General features: G+C 44.1%; 1 protein-coding gene across 2 annotated transcripts in view; it reads right to left on the reverse strand.

The window, feature by feature from the left end:
• The window catches only part of dlc1 (DLC1 Rho GTPase activating protein), a 732,899-nt gene that overhangs the window by 469,274 nt on the left and 239,151 nt on the right, over nt 1-24,474 (reverse strand). For both annotated transcript variants that reach the window (XM_072496832.1, XM_072496831.1), the window contains exon 4: nt 12,289-12,420. In XM_072496832.1, coding sequence (XP_072352933.1) covers nt 12,289-12,420 — 132 coding nt within the window. The remainder of the gene's footprint in view (nt 1-12,288; nt 12,421-24,474) is intronic.

The following is a 24,474-nucleotide window of genomic DNA, read 5'->3' on the forward strand; positions in this document are numbered from 1 at the left end:
CAATCCGCCAGGACCACCCCAGAGTCTAGTGAATTTTGGTAAATTATCACTAGTGCATTTGCAATTTCCCTAGCCAACTCTTTTAGCACTCTGGGATGCATTCCATCAGGTCCAGGAGACTTGTCTACCCTTAGCCCCACTAGCTTACCCATCACTACCTCCTTGGTGATAACAATGCTCTCAAGGTCCTCACCTGTCATAGCCTCATTTCCATCAGTCACTGGCATGTTATTTGTGTCTTCCACTGTGAAGACCGACCCAAAAAACCTGTTCAGTTCCTCAGCTATTTCCTCACATCCCATTATTAAATCTCCCTTCTCATCCTCTAAAGGACCAATATTTACCTTAGCCACTCTTTTTTGTTTTATGTATTTGTAGAAACTTTTACTATCTGCTTTTATATTCTGAGCAAGTTTACTCTCATAATCTATCTTACTCTTCTTTATAGCTTTTTTAGTAGCTTTCTGTTGCCCCCTAAAGATTTCCCAGTCCTCTAGTCTCCCACTGATCTTTGCTACTTTGTATGTTTTTTCCTTCAATTTGATACTCTCCCTTATTTCCTTAGATATCCACGGTCGATTTTCCCTCTTTTTACCGTCCTTCCTTTTTGTTGGTATAGACCTTTGCTGAGCACTGTGAAAAATCACTTGGAAGGTTCTCCACTGTTCCTCAACTGTTTCACCATAAAGTCTTTGCTCCCAGTCTACCTTAGCTAGTTCTTCTCTCATCCCGTTGTAATCTCCTTTGTTTAAGCACAGAACACTAGTGCTTGATTTTACCTTCTCACCCTCCATCTGTAGTTTAAATTCCACCATATTGTGATCGCTCCTTCCGAGAGGATCCCTAACATTGAGATCCTGAATCAATCCTGTCTCATTACACAGGACCAGATCTAGGACCGCTTGTTCCCTCGTAGGTTCCATTACATACTGTTCTAGGAAACTATCGCGGATACATTCTATAAATTCTTCCTCAAGGCTGCCTTGACCGACCTGGTTAAACCAATCGACATATAGATTAAAATCTCCCATGATAACTGCTGTACCATTTCTACATGCATCAGTTATTTCTTTGTTTATTGCCTGCCCCACCATAATGTTACTATTTGGTGGCCGATAGATTACTCCTATCAGTGACTTTTTCACCTTACTATTCCTGATTTCTACCCAAACGGATTCAACCTTATCCTCCATAGCACCGATGTCATCCCTTACTGTTGCCCGGATGTCATCCTTAAATAACAGAGCTACAACGCCTCCCTTACCATCCACTCTGTCCTTCCGAAAAGTTTGATACCCTTGGATATTTAACTCCCAGTCGTGACCATCCTTTAACCATGTTTCAGTAATGGCCACTAAATCATAGTCATTCACGATGATTTGCGCCATCAACTCATTTACCTTATTCCGAATACTACGAGCATTCAGGTAAAGTACACTTATGTTGGCTTTTGTACCTCTGTTCTGAATCTTAACACCTCGATCAGTAACCTCTCCTAAGTTATATTTCCTCTTAACCTTTCTCCTAATTTTCCTTGAAGTTGAACCCATATCTTCATGTAACAACCTGCCGCTTCGCTTACCATTAATGTTTTCACTTTCCGTTTTATTTCTTTTAGTAGTCCTGGTCCTATTCACTGAGCTCCCCTCAGTCACTGTACCTTGTACTGTCGCCCTTTTTGATTTTTGACTGTGGCTTCTCGGCCTTACACTTTCCCCCTTACTGCCTTTTATTTCTGTCCCTGTTTTACTACCTTCCAACTTCCTGCATCGGTTCCCATCCCCCTGCCACATTCGTTATCGTCATTAAGACAGTATTCTAGTTCCTGTAGCCTAGGTACCAAAAAACACGCGGTGGATTTCTTGGGAAATCCAGCCCAGGAACCCAGCTGGGTTTAACATTGACAGCAGCGATGAACATGCAGCTCACAATTCTTCCCCATTTCTTTTTTAAAATAAATTTAGAGTATCCAATTCATTTTTTCCAATTAAGGGGCAATTTAGCGTGGCCAATCCGCCTACCCTGCACATCTTTGGGTTGTGAGGGTGAAACCCACGCAGACACGGGGAGAATGTGCAAACTCCACATGGACAGTGACCCAGGGCTGGGATCGAACCTGGGACCTCAGCGCTGTGATGCAGCAGGGCTAACCCTTCCCCATTTCTAGCAATGGATTTTAAGGGCGGCATGGTGGCGCAGTGGTTAACACTGCTGCTTCACGGCGCCGAGGTCCCAGGTTCGATCCCGGCCCTGGGTCACCATCCGTTTGGAGTTTGCACATTTTCCCCGTGTCTGTGTGGGTCTCACCCCCACAACCCAAAAGATGTGCAGGGTAAGTGGATTGTCCACACTAAATTGCTCCTTAATTGACAAAATAATTATTGGATACTCTAAATTTATTTTAAAAAGCAATGGATTTTAGTTTTGGCACATGAATCAGAATGTTTTTCTCTCCTGTTTCCTGGACTAGAATCATAAATAGCCTCACAACATCTCATGTGCTCTGAAACATGAAATACCTAGGCTGCAGGAACTAGAATAACTATCTTAATGAACATAAACTGTTTCCACATGACCGCCACATGCTAAACAAGCCAGATTGCTAAACAAATCAAAACTGAGCAAAATCTTCTGATAGAGAGAATTGAAATCTGAGTTTCAGATGTGGGAGAGGGATAGTGGGAATTCAGCTGATTTTGAATTAGCTTTAAAAAGCCAGTGTTACAACATTAAGATTGACTGATATACAGCCTCAACATCAATGCAAACTCCTTGGTCTTTGTGCTATGCTTTTGCTGCAATGGATCACCTGGGCTGGATTCTCCGTCGACGGGATCCTCCATTTCGCCGGCAGCGCACTCACGTCCACGGATTTCCCGGTGGCGTGGGGGTGCCCACAATGGAAAACCCCATTGGCTGACTGCTGGGACGGAGGATTCCGTTGCCGGCGGGAGCGGGCCGCACCAGAAAACGGGATGGAAAATCCTGCCCTATATCTTCTGCATTACATTTCAGTTTCTAACCAAAGTTTCCTTTGGTATTGAAAATAGTTAGTTATTTTGAGACTTGGGGGAGCATTATTTTACAGCCACTTGGCCATTAGATTGTGGGAGGGGCCAAAATTGTGAACCGTCCGAGTGCCGATTGGTTTGTGATCTAACTGACCCGCTCCCGGTGCAGAAATCAGGATCCTGCCATGGCGTGGCGACAAACCAATAATCACCACATAAAGCCAATCGGCATACAATTAACAGAAATGGGACAGCACGGTGGCGCAGTGATTGGCACTGCTGCCTCATGGCGCCAAGGTCTCAGGTTCGATCCCGGCTCTGGGTCATGTCCGTGTGGCGTTTGCACATTCTCCCGGTGTTTGTGTGGGTTTCGCCCCCGCAACCCAAAAAGGTGCAGGGTCGGTGAATTGGCCACACTAAATTGCCCCTTAATTGTGAAAAAATTAATAGGGTACTGTAAATTTATTTTAAAAAAACAATTAACAGAAATGCCCCCCTCTCAAACGGCCTCCTGTGATCTAAACGCCTCCCAGCAATTGGTCATGCAGGCGCCGATTAGTACACCTTATTAAAAACGTGAAGCTCGCGGAATAGCTGCTGTGGGATCTGAGGAGGTGAGTAGCCATCTTCACTCCTGGGCAATGATTCCGGGGCACTGGGGTTGCTGCCTCAGTGCTCGGGGTTTGGTGGGGGAGTACCCATGGGGGCAGCTTGGGGGAAGGTTGGGGGGTTGGTGGGCCGCTATTGGTGGTGGGAGGATCACCCCTGGGCTGGGGATGGTGGTTGTTGTCTCAGCACCTCCATTCTGCCATGCCACCTCCTGGATCATGCGTACCCATAATGGGGGCAACCCCAGCCCCTGCCTATCTGTCCCACTGACCACCATAACTCCCACTGAAGGTGGAGGCCTCTGATTCGATACAACCATTTCTACACTGTCACTGATTGGATACAGCCATTTCTACACTGTCACTGATTGGATACAGCCATTTCTACACTGTCACTGATAGGTTACTGTAAGAAAGGGATTAATGAATTGACGACAAGTTCAGAGCAATATTTGTTCTATAAAAACAGGATGGGTGTGTTGCAGTGACTATGCTAAATTGAAGAGAACAATTTACACTGCAATAGAATAATTTACACTGAAGTATAACAATTAATAGCAGCACACTGTTTGACACCAGACAGGTAATTGCAGCAAGTTCAGAAGAAATCCTATTTGACTCAGTCAACACAGAACAGTTTAGGAACCCATTAACCAATCAACAGTAATCCATCCACCTAACTAACCAACCCACATCCAGAAATGGAGTGTGCTTGATCACTCTTACAATATGTATTCTGTACGTAAACCCCTTAGAAAAACCCACACAATATGGCTCAAATAAAGAAGACAGGAGATATGTATCAATGGGAAGAATCTTGCTGAATCAAGCAAGATGATTTCAGTCAAAGATCCCTCTTAAGTGACCTATAGTTATCTCAGATAGACGACCTGAGGAATAACTATATGATTTAATTTTAAACTGTATATTAGCAACTATAAAAGTCCTAGCGACCAAGCAGGAAGATCTCGGTGAATGATTACCCCTAAGCAGCCTTCAGTCATCTCAGATGGACCACTGAGGAGCAACCGTTTGGATTAATTGAAACTTTTGTTAAAATTTTCAATGAAAGCATTGGATTTAATGGACATTGCATCAATCATAATTCTCAGTCTCCAAATTCAAGAAAGAAGCAAAATCACCTACAATACACAAGACATGAAATACAACCAATTGGATTTCCAAATTTCTACATTGTCACCGATTGAATACACTCATTTCTACACTGTCACTGATTAGATACACCCATTTCTACACTGTCACTGATTGGATCCACCCATTTCTACACTGTCACTGATTGAATACACCCATTTCTACACTGTCCCTGATTGGATACACCCATTTCTACACTGTCCCTGATTGGATACACCCATTTCTACACTGTCACTGATTGAATACACCCATTTCTACACTGTCCCTGATTGGATACACCCATTTCTACACTGTCACTGATTGAATACACCCATTTCTACACTGTCCCTGATTGGATACACCCATTTCTACACTGTCACTGATTGGATACACCCATTTCTCCACCATCATTGATTGGATACACACATTTCAGCACCATCACCGATTGGATACACCCATTTCTACACTGTCACTGATTGGATACACCCATTTTTACACTGTCACTGATTTGATACACCCATTTCCACACCATCACCGATAGGATACACCCATTTCTACACTCACTGATTTGATATACCCATTTCTACACCATCACCGATTGGATACACCCATTTCTACACTGTCACTGATTGGATACACCCATTTCTACACCATCACTGATTGGATGCACCCATTTCTACACTGTCACTGATTTGATACACCCATTTCTACACCATCACCGATTGGATACACCCATTTCTACATCATCACCGATTGGATACACCCATTTCTACACCATCACCGATTGGACCCATTTCTACACCATCACCGATTGGATATGCCCATTTATACACTCTCACTGATTGGATGCACCCATTTCTACACCATCACCGATTTGATACGCCCATTTCTACACTGTCACTGATTGGATACGCCCATTTCTACAATGTCACTGATTGGATATGCCCAATTCTACACCATCATCGATTGGGTACGCCCATTTCTATACTGTCACTGATTGGATACGCCCATTTTTACACCATCACTAATCGTTTACACCTATTTCTACTTTGTCACCGATCTATTTCTACACCATCACCATTTGGATGCACACCATTTCTACAATATTACTGATTGGTACACCCATTTCTACACCATCACCAATTGGGTACACCCATTTATACACTGTCACTGATTGGACACTATTACGATCCCAGATGAGACCCCAATTTATATTAGGAAACCGGACGAGACTCCAATAATTTTCTTCAAATTTTAAAACTGTGAGGAAAAGAATAATTCGCTCCAGGAGTGATTCCATCACAAATAGGGATAGGGCGTACTAAAATAAACTTTATTATTACTGCAGTATTAAACTATCGTAACATCATAAAAGAAATGGCTCACACTTAACAGTTAAATAATTCTTAACAGTAAAAGGAAACCCTGTTTTTGAAAATTTAGAGCACCCCATTTTGTTTCAATTCAGGGGCAATTTCGGGTGGCCAATCCACCTACCTTATGCATCTTTTGGGTTCTGGGGGTGAGACCCTCGCAGACATGGGGAGAATGTGCAAACTCCACACGGACAGTGACCCTGGTCCGGGATCGAACCCGGGTACTTGGCGCTGTGAGGCAGTAGTGCTAACCACTGTGCCATCGTGCTCCACGGAAACGCTGTTTACTACTAACTTATACTTTCTTTACCTCCAAATAAGCAAAGCCCATCACAAGTGAAAAGCCATCTATAAATAATGTTAACGGAAAAGGAGATACTTTCTGCATAGAGATGTCTTGGGAAGACTGCTTGAAGAGAAAGAAATCCTTCTGTCTGTGTTAGACTTGCTTATCCTCACAATATTTAGCAAAAGCTGCTGTTCAGCTAACAGCTTCTGGCAGAACTGAACCCAAAACTCACTGCCACAGACGTGGCCACTCCCATTACTACATCATCTTTATCCCACTCAAATCCCAGGACCTGATTACTTAAGATTTAAACACAACGGGGCAAATGCTCCGTTTGAGAGACAAAGTGGCGTAGACATGATGGGCCGAAAGGCCTCTTTCTGCGCACTAAGACTCTAAGGCTCTAGGTGCAGATGCCGGGACTGAATCATTTTACGTGGACGAAGGTGGTGCCAGTCCTGGAGCAATTTAGGTCGCGTTCATGGGCTCGCACGGCCGCCATGTGAACCTGCGCAATTCCATCCCAATGCATACTGAGTCTCATCCCAGCCAAGATGACGGCACTGGTTGCACTGGAGCAGCCTCATCCCGTTAATGGGTTGGCTGGGATCAGCGGGTACCTGGGAGGAGGGGGGGGATAGGGTGGCCTGGGGGGGCGGGGGGCAGGGGGCACCCATACAACCCATGGCACTATGTTCCCAGTGGGCAGTCAGAAGCGTGCGCAGCCGCATGGCTGCCTTGCAGGCTGCGGCAATGGCGGTCCGTGCCTGGTTACGTCAGTTCCACGGCCCTTCTCGGAGCCGGCCCACGCTACACTCCCCGGCCCTGGCCGACGCCACCTGGTCACCGGCACAACCATCAGCAGACTATAGCGATGTTACGTAGAACACAGAATATATAGTGCAGAAGGAGGCCATTCGGCCCATCGAGTCTGCACCAACCCTATTTAAGCCCTCACTTCCACCCTGTAACCCAATAACCCCTCCTAACCTTTTTGGACACGAAAGACAATTTAGCATGTCCAACCCACCTAACCTGCACGTCTTTCGACTGTGGGAGGAACCGGGAGCACCCGGAGGAAACCCACGCAGACACGGGGTGAACGAGCAGACTCAGCTCAGGCAGTGACCCAGCGGGGAATTGAACCTGGGATCCTGGTGCTGTGAAGCCACAATGCTAACCATTGTGCTACCTTATTGCCCATGTTGGATACAGATTGTAAACCACTTGTGCCCTCAGCAACCATGGCGTCTGTTTCCCAATTTGAAATACAAGTGCACCTTGCCATCGGTAATTCCTCCTGGGGGAGGCATAGCATCATGGAAGGCCTGGGAAATGCCGGATTGGGTTTATTGATGATATGCCAACGGCCTTTACTGTACAATTGGCATGCCCACACCGGCGTGCGGTGTAGAACACATTCCCGCTGCTGAGGGACCGGAGCATGGCATTCCATTTGGCACCCGGTGTTGACCTTGATTTCCGGTTGACGCTGAATTTTCAGCCGAATTGTGTTTCCCGATTCTGGCGTCGGCTGATGGAGAATCCTGCCCAATGTCTCCAATTGTCTACTCCCCAGTAATCATAACAAAAACTCATTAGATTCTCCTTTTAAACATAAACATGGTTTAAAATAACGACGATCTCACTTTTACCACATTTTAATGGCACATTCTGTAGCCTCGGTGTCTGCCTGTCTTTTAAACCAGGATTTAAAAAAAACTTCAGCAGCAGATATAAACACGCCCTAATCCTCTTTTAAAACCGTTACTGCATATAATCCAATATATATAAAAATTCCTACATTCATCAATGTTTCCATGCCATCACCAATTGTGTACATCTATTTCTACACCGTCACCGATTGGATACACCCATTTCTGCACCATCACCGATTGGCAACACTCATTTCTACACCATCACCAATTGGATACATTAATTTCTACACCATCACCGACTGGATACATAACTTATGACCGAGGATCTGTCCAGTACCCACCTTGTCATTCTATTTGTGGTTAGATCTATATCCAATCGGGAATTGTAACCAGCAGAATTCTATAAAAAGACATTGGAGATACACAAAAATGGTGTCTTCAATTTTGGTTCCAGTCACAGTGAGCAGTAACTGTTGTGGCAATACTTTGTTCTTTTTAATTGTTTCACTTGAATAGCGCATGACTTATCAAAAAATGGAAATGCCAGGTAAATAAATGCACTTCTTGTCATGACATAAATATAACAGGTCTCAAGTAAATAAACAATATTACTGCTCTCAGTTCTCATTGATAAAATGTCACTGTAAAGAGACATTCCGTATTATCACCTCTGTGTGGTCTGACCTAGGTCTGCTGGTGCAGAGCAGAGAGTAAATAATTCAAGACATTAGGAACAATGTGAAAGGTTAAATTAAATCACACAGCTGGTTACATCTGAATGCCTTTAATTCTTTCCCTTGTCAATGCAACCCTGGTAATGTAGTAATCAAAGTGTAATGGGGTCATTACTCATCGTCACAAACCCTACTCCTCACAAACCAAATCCTGCCAAGAGAAAGAAGCATTAGCCTTTTCAGACTCACACATGCCACACACTCCCTATAAGCTTCAGTTGCTATGAATTTCAAAACTATAAATTCTAGCTGTGCACTCAGGCAGAAATGTGAAACTTCTTCACAGTGTATTTTCTAGGCCAGGCATGCTTATTCAATCCCTACTCCGTTGGACAGCTTTGTTTACTGCCTTTACCCTTGCTGTTTACATGCAATGCACTTCAGCACCAGTTCCAGTTCCAGTACTTCTTTATGTGAAACGTTTGCACCTGGTCAAATCCATACCTTGCACGGAAATACTGTGCTGGATTGTAAACCTATTGTGTCAATTAAACAATGAACAAGTTTGCCTTGTATTGCAAGCTGCAGCTTTGGTGCAGCAGCTTTCCTGTGTGATGCCTATTCTCTATCTGCTGCCTTGATGTTGAAACATTGGCATCCAACATTCCCAATGCAATAGTGAATTGGTGAATATCATGGCTGAGCACAAAGTGGCAAGGATCAAGTTTGGCCCCTAATCCTGTGTTGGATTTATGACAATGTTTGGAGCATAGTTGGGAGGCTAAAATTGGTATCAGAGCCCTTCAGCTTAGGAAAGAGGAAAATCAGCAAGGGTAACAATTTCTGTCTTGTGACTCCTTCCAGTTAGTGAATATGTGTGTGCATCATGTAAAGAATAGCTTGATTACCTTCAACTGTGTGAAGGATCATATGGAAATACAGAACTTGGTTTAGTTCCGTCAGGCTGCTGGTGTGTTTGAAGCCATACACTGGAAAGGTGCAGCAGCTTCAGGAGAGTAGATGGGAAGAGACAGATTTGGGGGAAATTAATTAGCGGTGACCTCAGGCCACAGCAACAACACTATAATAATATGTCAGAATTATTCTTCAAGAATGCACATCTCCCTAAGCAGTGCTGCAAGCAGACTTAAACAACTGAGTAAAACCTATAACATGAAGAACATGAAAGGTAAGAGAGCGATTTTTAATGAAGATTTCACATGAGTTTCGCTACGTCTAATAATAAATTAAATCGATAATCAGAAGTGGAGTGCATCAGACAAACAGAACTTGGCATCCAATCTGATCTGCATAATTTTCCTGCAAAATCCTGCAAAGTGTTGCACTAAAGGTACAACCTCACAATTTATTTTATTTCAATCCCAGACCAAACCGGGATACCGGACAGAAACTCCAATATTTTATTTAAAATTTTTAAGATTGTGAGGAAAGGATACCTCGGACCAGGAGTGGTTCCATGCAAAATAGGGATATGGTATATTAAAACAAACTTTATTGCTAACACAATATTAAAATATCTTCAACATCACACAATAAAATAACTTAAAATTACACAATGCTAATCGATACAGAGACACAATAACCCTTAATTGCTACCTTTACTTTCACTCAAACAACAGAATCATTTCAGATCCCATTCCACTTTTAAATACAGTTAGTACTCAGGAATACTTGCTGAAGAGAGATATATTGAAACTCCACTTTTAAAAAGAGAAATCTCTTGAGACTGCTCGAAAGAAAGAGATCTGACCCTGTCAGAACACTGCAGGATCTCTAGCAGAAGTCTTCAAAAACTGCCTTCAAAGCTTGACTTCCAGCTCCCAACTAAACCCCTGATCTGCTTGGAAAGAGGCTGATCGCCTGGCTCCAGACAGATCTTCAACTGAACTGTATTGAGACAGATGCTTGACTTCTGTTTACATCCCAATCTAAAACCTAACATCTGACTGCTTCAGCCCTTGGCCTCTCCCATTAACTATATCATATTATCAAGCTCAAATACAATGGGTTGGATTCTGCAGTCCGCCTGCTGTGTTTTCCAGTGCGGCCCCTCCGGGAGCAGGATTCTCCGTCCCCACAGCCGGCTGCTGGGATTCCCCATTGTGGCCACCCTACATCGTCGAGAAACCCGGGGGTGGGTACACTGCCAGTGGAATGGAGGATCCCGCCGACGGAGAATTCGTTGAGTGTCTCCAATTAACTACTCTACAGGAAACCCTCTTAATATAAAAAAAAACATTGGCCCAAGCTTTTTTGATGTTTTAATTGCATCTCTGACTCCCAAAAAGCCTAAATTTAAAAAATGCAACATTTTATGGAAAAATGGCGCTCATTTAATTTTTGTTTCTTTTCTTAAACCTTGGATGATTGTTTTAGAGATTGATAAATGGCTAATGATGTTCTGGGCGAAGTACTGATAATTAGAATGATTATTAAGCCCACATATCCCTGGATTATTTTTACTTAAATGAATGCCAGTTTAGTAACTTATATGCAGCACATTAATTCATTGGAGGATAAAGGTTTATGAAATAAATTGGATTGTGAAAATATTACTTTAGTTACTATGTGCATTGAAATTGCACATCAATATTTTTTGAATGAATTGGCAAAATTGCTAAATGTAGTAAACTGTAATTGTTCCTTCAATTTTGCCAAGTTAAAAGAAATCATGGTTAGTTTGCCTTGTGGATTGGAAAAATCTGTACACCGTCGCTGCAAAAGAGTCACTACTTCAGTGGAGAATTTGAATGCCTAGAAACCAATGACCGTACTCCTATGGTAGGCTTTGTGAGTTCTTGAAAGGTCACTGTGACATCAAAGTTGATACCAGTAATGACAGCCTAAGGTGGATGCTTGACTCTTCTTACAAGACTCGATGGCCCAAATGGTCTACCATAGTTAAATCTTCTCCGTATGCCTGAGCCTTCCCATGCCCTAGCCCTTCATTATGCTTGGTTAACTGACTTAACTTAGAGAAGTATGTGTTAGAAGTTATGTGCTATCTATGCCTTCTGCTCTCCTGGTTGTTCAATGTGATACACTCATCAATGACCACAACCAAATGCTCTCCTCTAATACTAACCTTATTTAGCACTATATAATTCAGCATTTGGAAGTTTTCCATTTATTTAACTTATCTATGCCAGAACTGACTTGGAAAAATTCTTGTTTTTCATTTGATTCTGTGGCTGTGGATGACTGCATGAGTTCATCATCACCCTAATAAGGCCTCAACAAGTAAAACTCTTTCTTCATCATGTTTCACATCCTTTTTGTAGGGATAGGGACCATTGGAACTGTGCTGAATATAGTCATATAGTCTGTTCATGCTTTCTACCAATATTAGGCCATTTTCTTCTGCATTTTCTCACTGAGATCATCAGAGGAAAGAAAGTATGGTCCTTTGGAAAAGATTTAGCACTGATAAAATTATATTCCAGGCATAAAAACTGCTACAATTCATAATCATCTGTCTGTTCTAAGAATTATTTGGTTTGATTAAAAGCGCCAAACCTACCCCAGCCTTTGGTTTAGCCCCCGGACCTGCCATGGGGGATGTGGATCCAAGTGGTGAGTGGACAAGATGAACCTTCTGGTTTTGACTGATTGCAATCACATCTGCTCCATTTTCTGAATCAGACTCCAGCTCCTGCCAATAGACCGTGGGAAACATCACAATGTTAACCCTTACAAAGCAATAACAAAATAAAGCAAGAAAGACTTGCAGTTATTTAACGCCTTTCACAAGATGCGCCAAAACATTTTATAGCCAATGGAGTACTTTTGAAGTGCAGTCACTGTTGTACTATAACTCCTCAGAAATGAGTATGCCAGTGACTTGCAATCACATCCCATGCCTCTAATTGATCTTGGGATGTGTTTTGTAAATGTTTTGTATAAAACAAACTTCATTGTGGGAGTGGCTGTAGATAGAGCTTACACAAAACACAGATGGAATAAAAGGGGATTCTCAGATTTTGGTTTATTAAGTACTGTTTACTGAGGATGGAATAAGCAAGATTTAGCGCTAATACAACTCAAACAGTTTAAAAAAAAAGCTTAATCAGAGGAATTTGTTGGAATCACAGATTTGTAATCATTTTAAATTTAGAATAAGCATGGCTAATCTAAGGAGTGTCGCTTGATATCAAGGCTATTGTCAGTCCCAGATCTCTAATATTTGGGAAAATCTATGGTGATGATTATGACTTTCTTATATTATTCTGTTACATGGGTTATTACGCATTCTCTCTGGTGGATATAAAAAAATCCCATGACACAAATTCAAAATGGAGCAGTGAGATATCCCTAGTGTCCTGGCCATTAATTATCCCTTAACATCACAAACGCAGATTAATTGCCCATTATCATATTGCCGTTTGTGCAAACTTGCTGTGCGCAAGTTGGCTGTCATATTTCCTACATCTGCACTTTGGCAGAGGGACGTTTGGGAGAAACAGCTTCTGTGATGAAATACACAATGAGGGGCTTTGGAAGAATGTAGGTCACTTGAAAGTTCAATTTATTCCAGTTCAGAAGTGCAGAATGGAGAATTCTTTTCAACATATCAAGTCCTGTTAACAGCATGTTCCACTTATGAGGACGCAATTCTTTGAGAATTACAGCATTGTTAGAACAGCAGCTAGCTCATTATGTTGACTAGTAAATTATCTTATTTCCCAATTACAGTTTGCTCCTTGATATTCCTAAAGGGACTGATTATTGCTAGGGTATATTTTCACAGTTACACCACTCAAGCAACTGGTCTTCAGGTGTGCCCCTAGACAGCGAATGATGGCAAACTGTTTAATTGTGCCAAGTACTAAATCTAAATACAGTCCAGGAAAGAAACAAATACATGTAATGTACACAACTCCATTTTGTATTTGTAGGGGCATGTTAGTAAGTAATTAGATTTTTATTTATTGTAAGGTCCTTGTGGGACTCAGTAAGACCTGACTAATTGGAGCCTCTAAAGTGAACTGAGCATACATAGCATTTGGTGCCCAGTATTTGCTGAGTAGAACGTACCTTTTCTTGATCCATACAGATTGTCGGTACTAAGGAGGAGCTAAGTGCCCTTTCTGAAAAAGGCACCACTAATGTACTACTACAAACAAAAAACCTTTAAAAACTTAGTTCATCGGATTAAAGTGATATCCCCAAGAGTGGTGATACCCTCAACTGCCCCAGGTGTCCATTGGTCTCAGAAGACTTGAAATGTCCTGGTACACACTGTGTGCTCTCTCCCCAGGGACGCCAGGATGCAGAGGTAGCTTTGGAAGAGAGACAGGCATCAAAGCCAAATGACACCCCCCGTCCCCAACCACTCGTTGCCTGGACCTGTTGATGGCCACCATGACCAGATCCAGCAGCAATGCCACCATGAGATCCCCAAATCTGCTGGCTCCCTAATACTCCGAGTGGTCAAGGATCAGAAGATGCAGCCTGAAACTGGGGGGCAACCACCTCAGACGATGGAAATAGGATTGCAAGTTCACACCTCATATGGATGTGAAACATCCCCCCCCCCCGCCCCCTCTCTCTCTCTCTTCCCCCCTACAGAGGGAGGTGGGGAATTAATGAGAAAAAAGAGGTAGGGGGTTAGGAATGAGAGGCAGGCGAGAGACATTTTTCAGAAAAGCAAACTACTGCAAATGCTGGAAATCTGAAATGAGGTACAGCAGCTGGAAAACTCAGCAGGTTAGGCAGCATCATGGAGAGAGAAGCAGAGTTAGTGTCCACTATAACTTCTTCTGATCTCATTAGTAGATATTAGGGAAATTATTGGTTTGTTTGTCTCTTTTAGTTTATTGTTAAAGTAATTGAATTGTTGATTGCATTTTGTGAAAAATGAATATCAATTCATTCTTTATAGAGTCATAGAGGTCGACAACACTGAAAAGGTCATTTTGCCCATCGCATCTATACGGTCAAAATCAACCAGATATCTCCTTTAACCCCATTTTCCAGCTCTTCGCCCATAGCCTTGTGTGTCTTGGCATTACAAGTGCACATCTAAATACTTCTGAAATGTTATGAGGGTCTCTGCCTCCACCACCCTTTCAGGCAGCGAGTTCCAGACTCCCACCCCCCTCTGGGTGAAAAAGATTTTCCTCAAATCTCCTCTAAATGTCCTGCCTCTTACCTTAAATCGTTCCCTGGTCATTGATCCCTCCACCAAGGGGAAAAGTTCCTCCTGTCTACTCTATCGATACTGTTAGACATCTTAATCATGCCCCTTATCAGTCTCCTCTGCTCCAAGGAAAACAACCCCAATTGATTTCATATTTTTCTCAATCATTGTTTGGAAAGAGTGTGTACAATTTTACATTTGTTGTTCATATCTTGTAACCTTACATCCGCCCTTATCAACGTTCCTACTCTGGTCATTAGGAATCAGGAATGCTGTGGCCATGTGTGTGGCCATTGCCCCCATCTCTGTTTGAGCTGAGATCAGGAAACATGCCATACGTTAAGAATTATGCGAGAGATCTTTCTGATCTGTACAGCTTAGCTATTCACACAGTAAACTCATTGAATTATTGGATTGGCTTGCAGGTTTATTACTCTAAGCTGCTTCAGAGCTTTAATATTTTTACATTATTGCTCCAAGAGTGTACTGTTACTTTGGAATCACAGTATCAGTATGTTTTCAAAATTCATTCAAATAAGCCACTGTTTTCCTGCATTACCACCAGGTATCAGTGGGAGAATATTGGAGAATTTGTTAAAAGTTAAATTTTACCCACACAGTACAATAGCATACAATATATTTTGCACAAACAGATTCCCTGTGATGTAGAAATAATTTTGAACACTGTATTGACTACGGTGAACATTGCTTCCATTTACAAAAAGTTTCCATGTTCAGTATTAAATTTCTTATGTTCCTTGAACATTTAAATGTTAAGAATAATTACTCTCGAAATGTCCAACATTGTAGGAAAATAAACCCCCTTATAGACCAACCCAGTTGAGGAAAAGTGTTAAAAAATGTTTTGAATAATTTTCACTTCCATGACTACAAGAGCACACTACAGATAACTGTAACAAAGAACAGAGCAGGGGTTGTCTGTTAGAATAGTTCGGCTTTATTCTTATTCTATACAAAATTGTGAACACTGTGCAACATATGCTTTGCATTTGGCATTCTCATCCTTGCTGAATTTGCTCTTGATTTCAGCTTCAGTAATGCCGGATGGATTCTGGAATTTCACCAAGTACTATGTGAATTTCACCAAGTACAGCGAAAACAGCGCGGGCGGAGAGAGCCGGGAGATTTAAAAAGCGCGGGAGGAGAGAGAGCCGGGACAGCGAAAACAGCGCGAGAGGAGAGAGAGCCGGGACAGCGAAAACAGCGCGGAAGGAGAGAGCCGGGAGATTTAAAAAGCGCGGGAGGAGAGAGAGCCGGGACAGCGAAAACAGCGCGAGAGGAGAGAGAGCCGGGACAGCTAAAACAGCGCGGGAGGAGAGAGCCGGGAGATTTAAAAAGCGCGGGAGGAGAGAGAGCCGGGACAGCGAAAACAGCGCGAGAGGAGAGAGAGCCGGGACAGCAAAAACAGCGCAGGAGGAGAGAGCCGGGAGATTTTAAAAGCGCGGGAGGCGAGAGCCGGGACAGCGAAAAAAGCGCGAGAGGAGAGAGAGCCGGGACAGCGAAAACAGCGCGAGAGGAGAGAGAGCCGGGAGATTTAAAAAGCGCGGGAGGAGAGAGCCGGGACAGCGAAAACAGCGCGAGAGGAGAGGGAGCCGGGACAGCAAAAACAGCGCGGGAGGAGAGAGCCGGGACAGCAAAAACAGCGCGGGAGGAGAGAGCCGGGAGATTTTAAAAGCGCGGGAGGAGAGAGCCGGGACAGCGAAAACAGCGCGAGAGGAGAGAGAGCCAGGAGATTTAAAAAGCGCGGGAGGAGAGAGAGCCGGGACAGTGCTGGGAGAGGTGAGTGCACAAAAGGTGTGGCAGGAGTGCCTTTAGACACGGAGTGCTGATTGGAACAGAGTGCATCTGAGTTTAGGCGAGTGACTGAGTGCTGATTGGAACAGAGTGCATCTGAGTTTAGGTGAGTGACTAATTTCTGATTGGAACAGAGTGCATCTGAGTTTAGGTGAGTGACTGAGTGCTGATTGGAACAGAGTGCATCTGAGTTTAGGTGAGTGACTGAGTTCGGGTGAGTGGCGAGAGAGGGCTGTGTTTTTGTTGGTGTTCGGGTTTATCCTTGAGGTTCTATAAAAAAAAAATTATTATTTAAATTAATTAACTAATTGAATATGGCTGGACAGGTGATGTGCTGTTGCTGTATGATGATGGAACTGGTGGATCCCATTGAGACCGTCAGTGACCACATCTGCAGCAAGTGTTGGCTGCTCGAGGAACTTCGGCTCAGAATTGATGAGCTGGAGACCGAGCTGCACACACTGCGGCACATCAGGGAGGGGGAAAATTACCTGGACGCTTTGTTTCAGGAGGCAGTCACACCCGGTAGAATAAGTACTGTTAATTCGGACAGTGGTCAGGGACAGAGTGGTGTGACTGCAAGGGAGGCAGGTAGGGGAATCCTGAGTTTAGGAGTTGAGGAGCCTCAGCCCTTGACCAACAAGTATGAGGTACTTGCTCCCTGTGTTGATATGGAAGAGGGCTGTAGGGAGGATGCGTTGACTGACCACTGCACCGTGGTACAGGAAGCCATTCAAGAGGGGGGAGCAAAAAGACAAGTGGTAGTTGTAGGGGATTCTATAATTAGGGGGATTGATGGCATCCTTTGTAAGCCAGATCGAGAGTCCCGCATGGTATGTTGCCTGCCCGGTGCCAGGGTGAGGGACATCTCTTATTGGCTTGAAAGGATTTTGGCGAGGGAGGGGGAGGATCCAGTTGTTGTGGTCCACGTTGGGACTAACAACATAGGTAAGACTAGGAAAGAGGACCTGTTTGGGGATTATCAAACACTAGGGACTAAATTAAAGAACAGGTCCTCCAGGGTTATAATCTCTGGATTACTACCCGAGCCACGTGCCAATTGGCATAGGGATGAGAAAATTAGGGAAGTTAACACGTGGCTAAAGGAGTGGTGCGGGAAAGAGGGATTCCATTTCATGGGGCATTGGCATCAGTACTGGGGCAGGAGGGACCTGTACCGTTGGGACGGTCTTCACCTGAACCATTCTGGGACCAGTGTTCTAGCGAATAGGATAAATAGGTTGGTCACAAGGACTTTAAACTAGCAAGTTGGGGGGGAAGGGAAGTGTAAAGCTATGGACAGTATAATGGTTAATGGAGATCAAGGCAGCAGGTTACGTGACAGGTTATTATGTAGAGATATGGGTTCAAAGACAAGGAAAATTAGGAAAAATAAATTGCGAAAAGTTACTGATCAAGGTGTTAGGATTCATAACAAAGACATAAAAAACAGCATAAGTGTACTTTACCTGAATGCTCGTAGTATACGAAATAAGGTAAATGAGTTGATGACGCAAATCATCGTGAATGATTATGATTTAGTGGCCATTACTGAAACATGGTTAAAAGATGGTCACGACTGGGAGTTAAATATCTAAGGGAATCAGACTATACGAAAGGATAGAATGGACGGTAAGGGCAGTGGTGTAGCTTTGTTGTTTAAGGATGGCATCCGAGCAATAGTAAGGGATGAAATTGGTGCTATGGAGGACAAGGTTGAATCAATTTGGGTGGAAATCAGGAATAGTAAGGCGAAAAGGTCACTGGTAGGAGTAGTCTATAGGTCACCAAATAGTAACAGGATGGTAGGGCAGGCAATAAGCAAAGAAATAACGGATGCATGTAGAAATGGTACAGCGGTCATCATGGGAGATTTTAACCTGCATATCGATTGGTTTAACCAGGTTGGTAAAGGCAGCCTTGAGGAGGAGTTTATAGAATGTGCCCGGGATAATTTCCTGGAACAGTATGTAATGGAACCTACAAGGGAACAAGCGGTCCTAGATCTGGTCCTGTGTAATGAGGCAGGATTGATTAATGATCTCACAGTTCGGGATCCTCTTGGAAGGAGCGACCACAATATGGTGGAATTTAAAATACAGTTGGAGGATGACAAGGTAAAATCAAACACTAGTGTTTTGTGCTTAAACAAAGGCGATTACAATGGGATGAGAGAAGTACTAGCTAAGGTAGACTGGGAGCAAAGACTTCATGGTGAAGCAGTTGAGGAACAGTGGAGAACCTTCCGAGCGATCTTTCACAGTGTTCAGAAAAGGTTCATACCGACAAAAAAGAAAGACGGTAGAAAGGGGAAAAATCGACCGTGGATATTTAAGGAGGTGAGGGAGAGTGTCAAATTGAAGGAAAAAACATACAAAGTGGCAAAAATTAGTGGGAGACTAGAGGACTGGGAAGTCTTTAGGGGACAACAGAAAGCTACTAAAAAAGCTATAAAGAAGAGTAAGGTAGACTATGAAAGTAAACTGGCTCAGAACATAAAAGCAGATAGTAAAAGCTTCTACAAATATATAAGAAAAAAAGAGTGGCTAAGGTAAATATTGGTCCTTTGGAAGATGAGAAGGGAGATTTAATAATAGGAGATGGGGAAATGGCTGAGGAGCTGAACAGGTTTTTTGGGTCAGTCTTCACAGTGGAGGACACAAATAACATGCCAGTGACTGATGGAAATAAAGATATGATAGGTGAGGACCTTGAGATGATTGTAATCACGAAGGAGGCAGTATTGGGCAAGCTAATGGGGCTAAAGGTAGACAAGTCTCCTGGCCCTGATGGGATGCATCCCAGAGTGTTAAAAGAGATGGCTAGGGAAATTGTAAAAGCACTAGTGATAATTTATCAAAATTCACTAGACTCTGGGGTGGTCCCAGAGGATTGGAAAGTAGCAAACGTGAAACCACTGTTTAAAAAAGGAGGTCGGCAGAAAGCGGGTAATTATAGGCCGGTAAGCTTAACTTCGGTTGTAGGGAAAATGCTGGAATCTATTATTAAGGAGGAAATAGCGGGGCACCTGGAGGGAAATTGTCCCATTGGGCAGACGCAGCATGGGTTCACAAAGGGTAGGTCGTGTCTGACTAATTTGGTAGAATTTTTTGAGGACATTACCAGTGCAGTAGGTAACGCGGAGCCAATGGATATGGTATATCTGGATTTCCAGAAAGCTTTTGACAAGGTGCCACACAAAAGGTTGCTGCATAAACTAAAGATGCATGGCATTGAGGGTAAAGTGGTAGCATGGGTAGAGGATTGGTTAACTAACAGAAAGCAGAGAGTGGGGATAAATGGGTGTTTCTCTGGTAGGCAACCTGTAACTAGTGGGGTCCCTCAAGGATCAGTGTTGGGCCCGCAGTTGTTCACAATTTACATAGACGATTTGGAGTTGGGGACCAAGTGCAATGTGTCAAAGTTTGCAGACGACACTAAGATGAGTGGTAAAGCAAAAAGTGCAGAGGATACCGGAAGTCTGCAGAAGGATTTGGATAGGTTAGGTGAATGGGCTAGGGTCTGGCAGATGGAATTCAATGTTGCCAAGTGTGAGGCTATCCATTTTGGGAGGAATAACAGCAAAATGGATTATTATTTAAACGGTAAGATGTTAAAACATGCTGCTGTGCAGAGGGACCTGGGTGTGCTGGTGCACGAGTCGCAAAAAGTTGGTGTGCAGGTGCAACAGGTGATTAAGAAGGCTAATCGAGTTTTGTCTTTCATTGCTAGAGGGATGGAGTTCAAGACTAGGAAGGTTATGCTGCAACTGTATAGGGTGTTGGTGAGGCCGCATCTGGAGTATTGTGTTCAGTTTTGGTCTCAAAGAACAAAACAAAGAACAAACAAAGAAATGTACAGCACAGTAACAGGCCCTTCGGCCCTCCAAGCCCGTGCCGACCATACTGCCCGACTAAACTACAATCTTCTACACTTCCTGGGTCCGTATCCTTCTATTCCCATCCTATTCATATATTTGTCAAGATGCCCCTTAAATGTCCCTATCGTCCCTGCTTCCACTACCTCCTCCGGTAGTGAGTTCCAGGCACCCACTACCCTCTGCGTAAAAAACTTGCCTCGTACATCTACTCTAAACCTTGCCCCTCTCACCTTAAACCTATGCCCCCTAGTAATTGACCCCTCTACCCTGGGGAAAAGCCTCTGACTATCCACTCTGTCTATGCCCCTCATAATTTTGTATACCTCTATCAGGTCGCCCCTCAACCTCCTTCGTTCCAGTGAGAACAAACCGAGTTTATTCAATCGGTCCTCATAGCTTATGCCCTCCATACCAGGCAACATTCTGGTAAATCTCTTCTGCACCCTCTCTAAAGCCTCCACATCCTTCTGGTAGTGTGGCGACCAGAATTGAACACTATACTCCAAGTGTGGCCTAACTAAGGTTCTATACAGCTGCAACATGACTTGCCAATTCTTATACTCAATGCCCCGGCCAATGAAGGCAAGCATGCCGTATGCCTTCTTGACTACCTTCTCCACCTGTGTTGCCCCTTTCAATGACCTGTGGACCTGTACTCCTAGATCTCTTTGGACTTAAGAGTAGGTCATTCTGCCCATTGAGCCTGTTCCACAATTCATACAAGATCATGGCTGATCTGGTTGTGTCTCAGCTCCACTTTGCCATCTGCCATCTTCCCCCACCCCTATAACACTCAACTCCCTTCTCTATCAAAAATATGTCTAAAGGTGGAGTTTGACCATGGGCAGCAAAATGGCAGATGAAGATTAACACACAGAATGTGAGATGCTGAATAGGAAGGAAAATTGGCAACACGTATATTACATGAGTGGTGTTGACTAGTCAAGGACCTCATATTTGTGCCGTCATTAAGACCACCTATTTCCACCTCTGAAACATTTTTTAAATATATATTATTTAAAAAATATATCGCAGTTCCTTCACTGTCGCTGGGTCAAAGACCCAAAACTCCCTTTCCAGCAGCGTTGTGGTTGTACCTACACCACATGGACCACGGCAGTTCAAGAAGGTGGCTCATCACCATGCTATCAAGGGCAATTAGGGATGGGCATAAAATGCTTGCCTAGCCAGCAATGCCCAAATCCCATGAAAGAATAGGTAACAACATTTCCCTCATCCCACCATCTCTCCTGATTTACAAGCTTCAGATGTACACTTGCACCTGTTACTTACTCCTCTCCGCTCACCATAATATTACCCTTGTGCCATTTTCCTTTCAGATACCTAAGGGAAGTAAACTAATCCAGCAGTGGAGGAACAGCTAGAGGAGAATGATGATGGAGACACAGGAGAATCATATGATTTCACAATAGCAGAAACCAGCTCAAACAATATCACTGTGCGTGATCTAGTGGAAAAGTTTCTAAGTGTAATTTCAGGAGGGTAGGCTGGGACTTTCTCCCCGGCTCTGTTGGCGAGTTCCCCATGCTATCTAACAACACTTAGTAACATTCTCGAACCCTGGGGAGTTTTCCTCTGGGCTAGCCCATTCTTTTCATCACTGGGGAGCTGAACTCACTGCTCAGATAGGCTCCTCAGAGATTGGGCCTACATTTTGAAAGGGTGCCCCAATCTCTAGGTGAACCTGAGGGTCCCCCACATCCCTACCAACAGGCAATGATGTTATCCCCACACACATAGGCATTATCCCCCCCCCCCCCCCCCAAGTAATGACACCCCTCTTTGCAGTTGCTGAGAGCCACACCTATTCAGGCCTTAGCACCCCCCCTTTTGGCTCACCCACTTCAACGACAACTAGCCTCCACCCCAATCCTCTGAAGGTCCTTTCATTCCCGCCATTCACTCCCCCCATCCTTCATACTCCCCTCATCACTCCCTTCATGGGCATGGCCCCCCTCGGGCCCTGAACCTTGGCAGTGCCACCCTGGCACTTGGACACTCTGACACTGCCACCAAGGCACCTTGGCAGTGCCAGGATGGCAATGCTAAGGTGCCTGGGTACTAGGGGGAGCCAGGATACTACCCTGCCCTATCCCTGACCACCCAGGGGCTTCCAATGACCTGGCATACCCCCCCCCCCCCCCCCCCCCTCCATTTGCCATTCTACCTGGTCTACGTTTGTGTGGACCAGTACTATACGTCGGCCGGCTGGGGTCTCCCTGGGGACACCGGTAGATGCTGGGACCCGGCTGGTAGATGCTGGGAACTGGTTAGATTTGGCGTCAGCATGGTTAAGTGGGTTCTTAAACCCACTTAGCCCTGCAAGACTGGGTCCTGCCTATTGTGAGCCGGCCCAGATCACAACGCCTCGTGAGATCTAATCAGATCTCGCCAGGCATTCTGGCTGTTGGGAATTCTTGGTGCGGCATCTACCGGCTGCATTATGCCCCCGGTAGGGCAGGACAAGGCCGGTAGATTACGCCCACTATCTAAGAGAATGGGTTAGAGTTGAGACCTACATGTAATGAGACACTGGGCACAAGTGGCCTGCACCCAGAGCAGGGGGCAAGTATAATGCAGGTGCCACTGTGCTGGAGGTTGACATCACAGTAGGGTTCTGCTGCAGAGGGTTTAGATGTGAACAGCTGCAGGGCAGCCTGCAGAAAAAGGCTAATGCACAAAAAATACTTGCTGCATTAGAAAGTCTGCATAAGCCTATGGTTAATATCAAGGAGCATAGTGTAGCCTGAAACCCATCCTTGCCAACATGGAGGTGGTGGCCATCTCCATTTGCACCTTGTGAACCTAACCATATAGACATCTTGCCAGTTGTTAGGATACTGGGCATCGACCTGCATAATTCTCTACGGTCCTACATTAGCTGGACATCAAGGGAGTGGAATCCCGTTTGGTTCCTATACAGAGCGGAGTTGCCATATGGTACCTGCGAAGTAATGTGCATCAGTCATTAGCATTTTGTACCGGGGGAATCCTACGTGTCTAACATAATCACATGATAATTTTGCTCGGGCAAGACTGTCATTGAATAGGGAGCCTCAGTGCCTTCACTTCCACAACAATGGACAACATTTTGCGAATGCTATAAATACCTTGAAATCTAGCCTTGAAGAAGCCAGACACACAAATGTGCAATGCCATGGTCCCATGTGCAGTCTTTTTTCTACTTGGGGATTGCAGTTGTGACTGAAACAGATAGCGGATTTTGGTGGAACTTACTTACTGAAGCACAGGCATCTTGCACATTGTTCGTTGCTGAGATTCAGGTCAGAGAATTTCTCCTTCAACACTCTGGATGATAGGGCCCCCTGCTGAATTTTCTTCTCTCCCCACCCACTTCCAGCGGTTTGTTCTGCTCTGTGTGGCCTCTTTTCATTATCCAAGTCATGGTGTATTTCAAAAGAAGGTCTACCAGTGCAAATAATTTGTGCAAAAGACTTGAAATCAGCAACATCTCCTTCGGTGTCTGCTATAAAACTCATTGTGCAACTTTAAACAACTATAGACGGCACTATAGAGGGCACCAAGCACTAGTGGTAGAATCATCACAACAGGTAGAAGAAATTAGTAGGTATTAGCATGCTGTTAGCAGTTGATGATCCCTTGATAGTGGGTGGGGTGTCATTCCTGCTGCTAAATGAACTTCCAGCTGCGTGGGGTTAAGAGGGGGAATATTAGTGGAGCCTTGAGCTCCAATTGGCATTGTAGGTGTCAAATCGGCATAGCATTCTGATTGACAACATGATCTGCCTATTTCTGGCAGAAGTACATTAGACATTCTAGCACACTCACTAATATCACATCCACAAATCCATCCTCACTCTGCAGAAGCC

This window comes from Scyliorhinus torazame, chromosome 3 (assembly GCF_047496885.1).
Source record: "Scyliorhinus torazame isolate Kashiwa2021f chromosome 3, sScyTor2.1, whole genome shotgun sequence".
Classification (NCBI taxonomy): domain Eukaryota; kingdom Metazoa; phylum Chordata; class Chondrichthyes; order Carcharhiniformes; family Scyliorhinidae; genus Scyliorhinus; species Scyliorhinus torazame.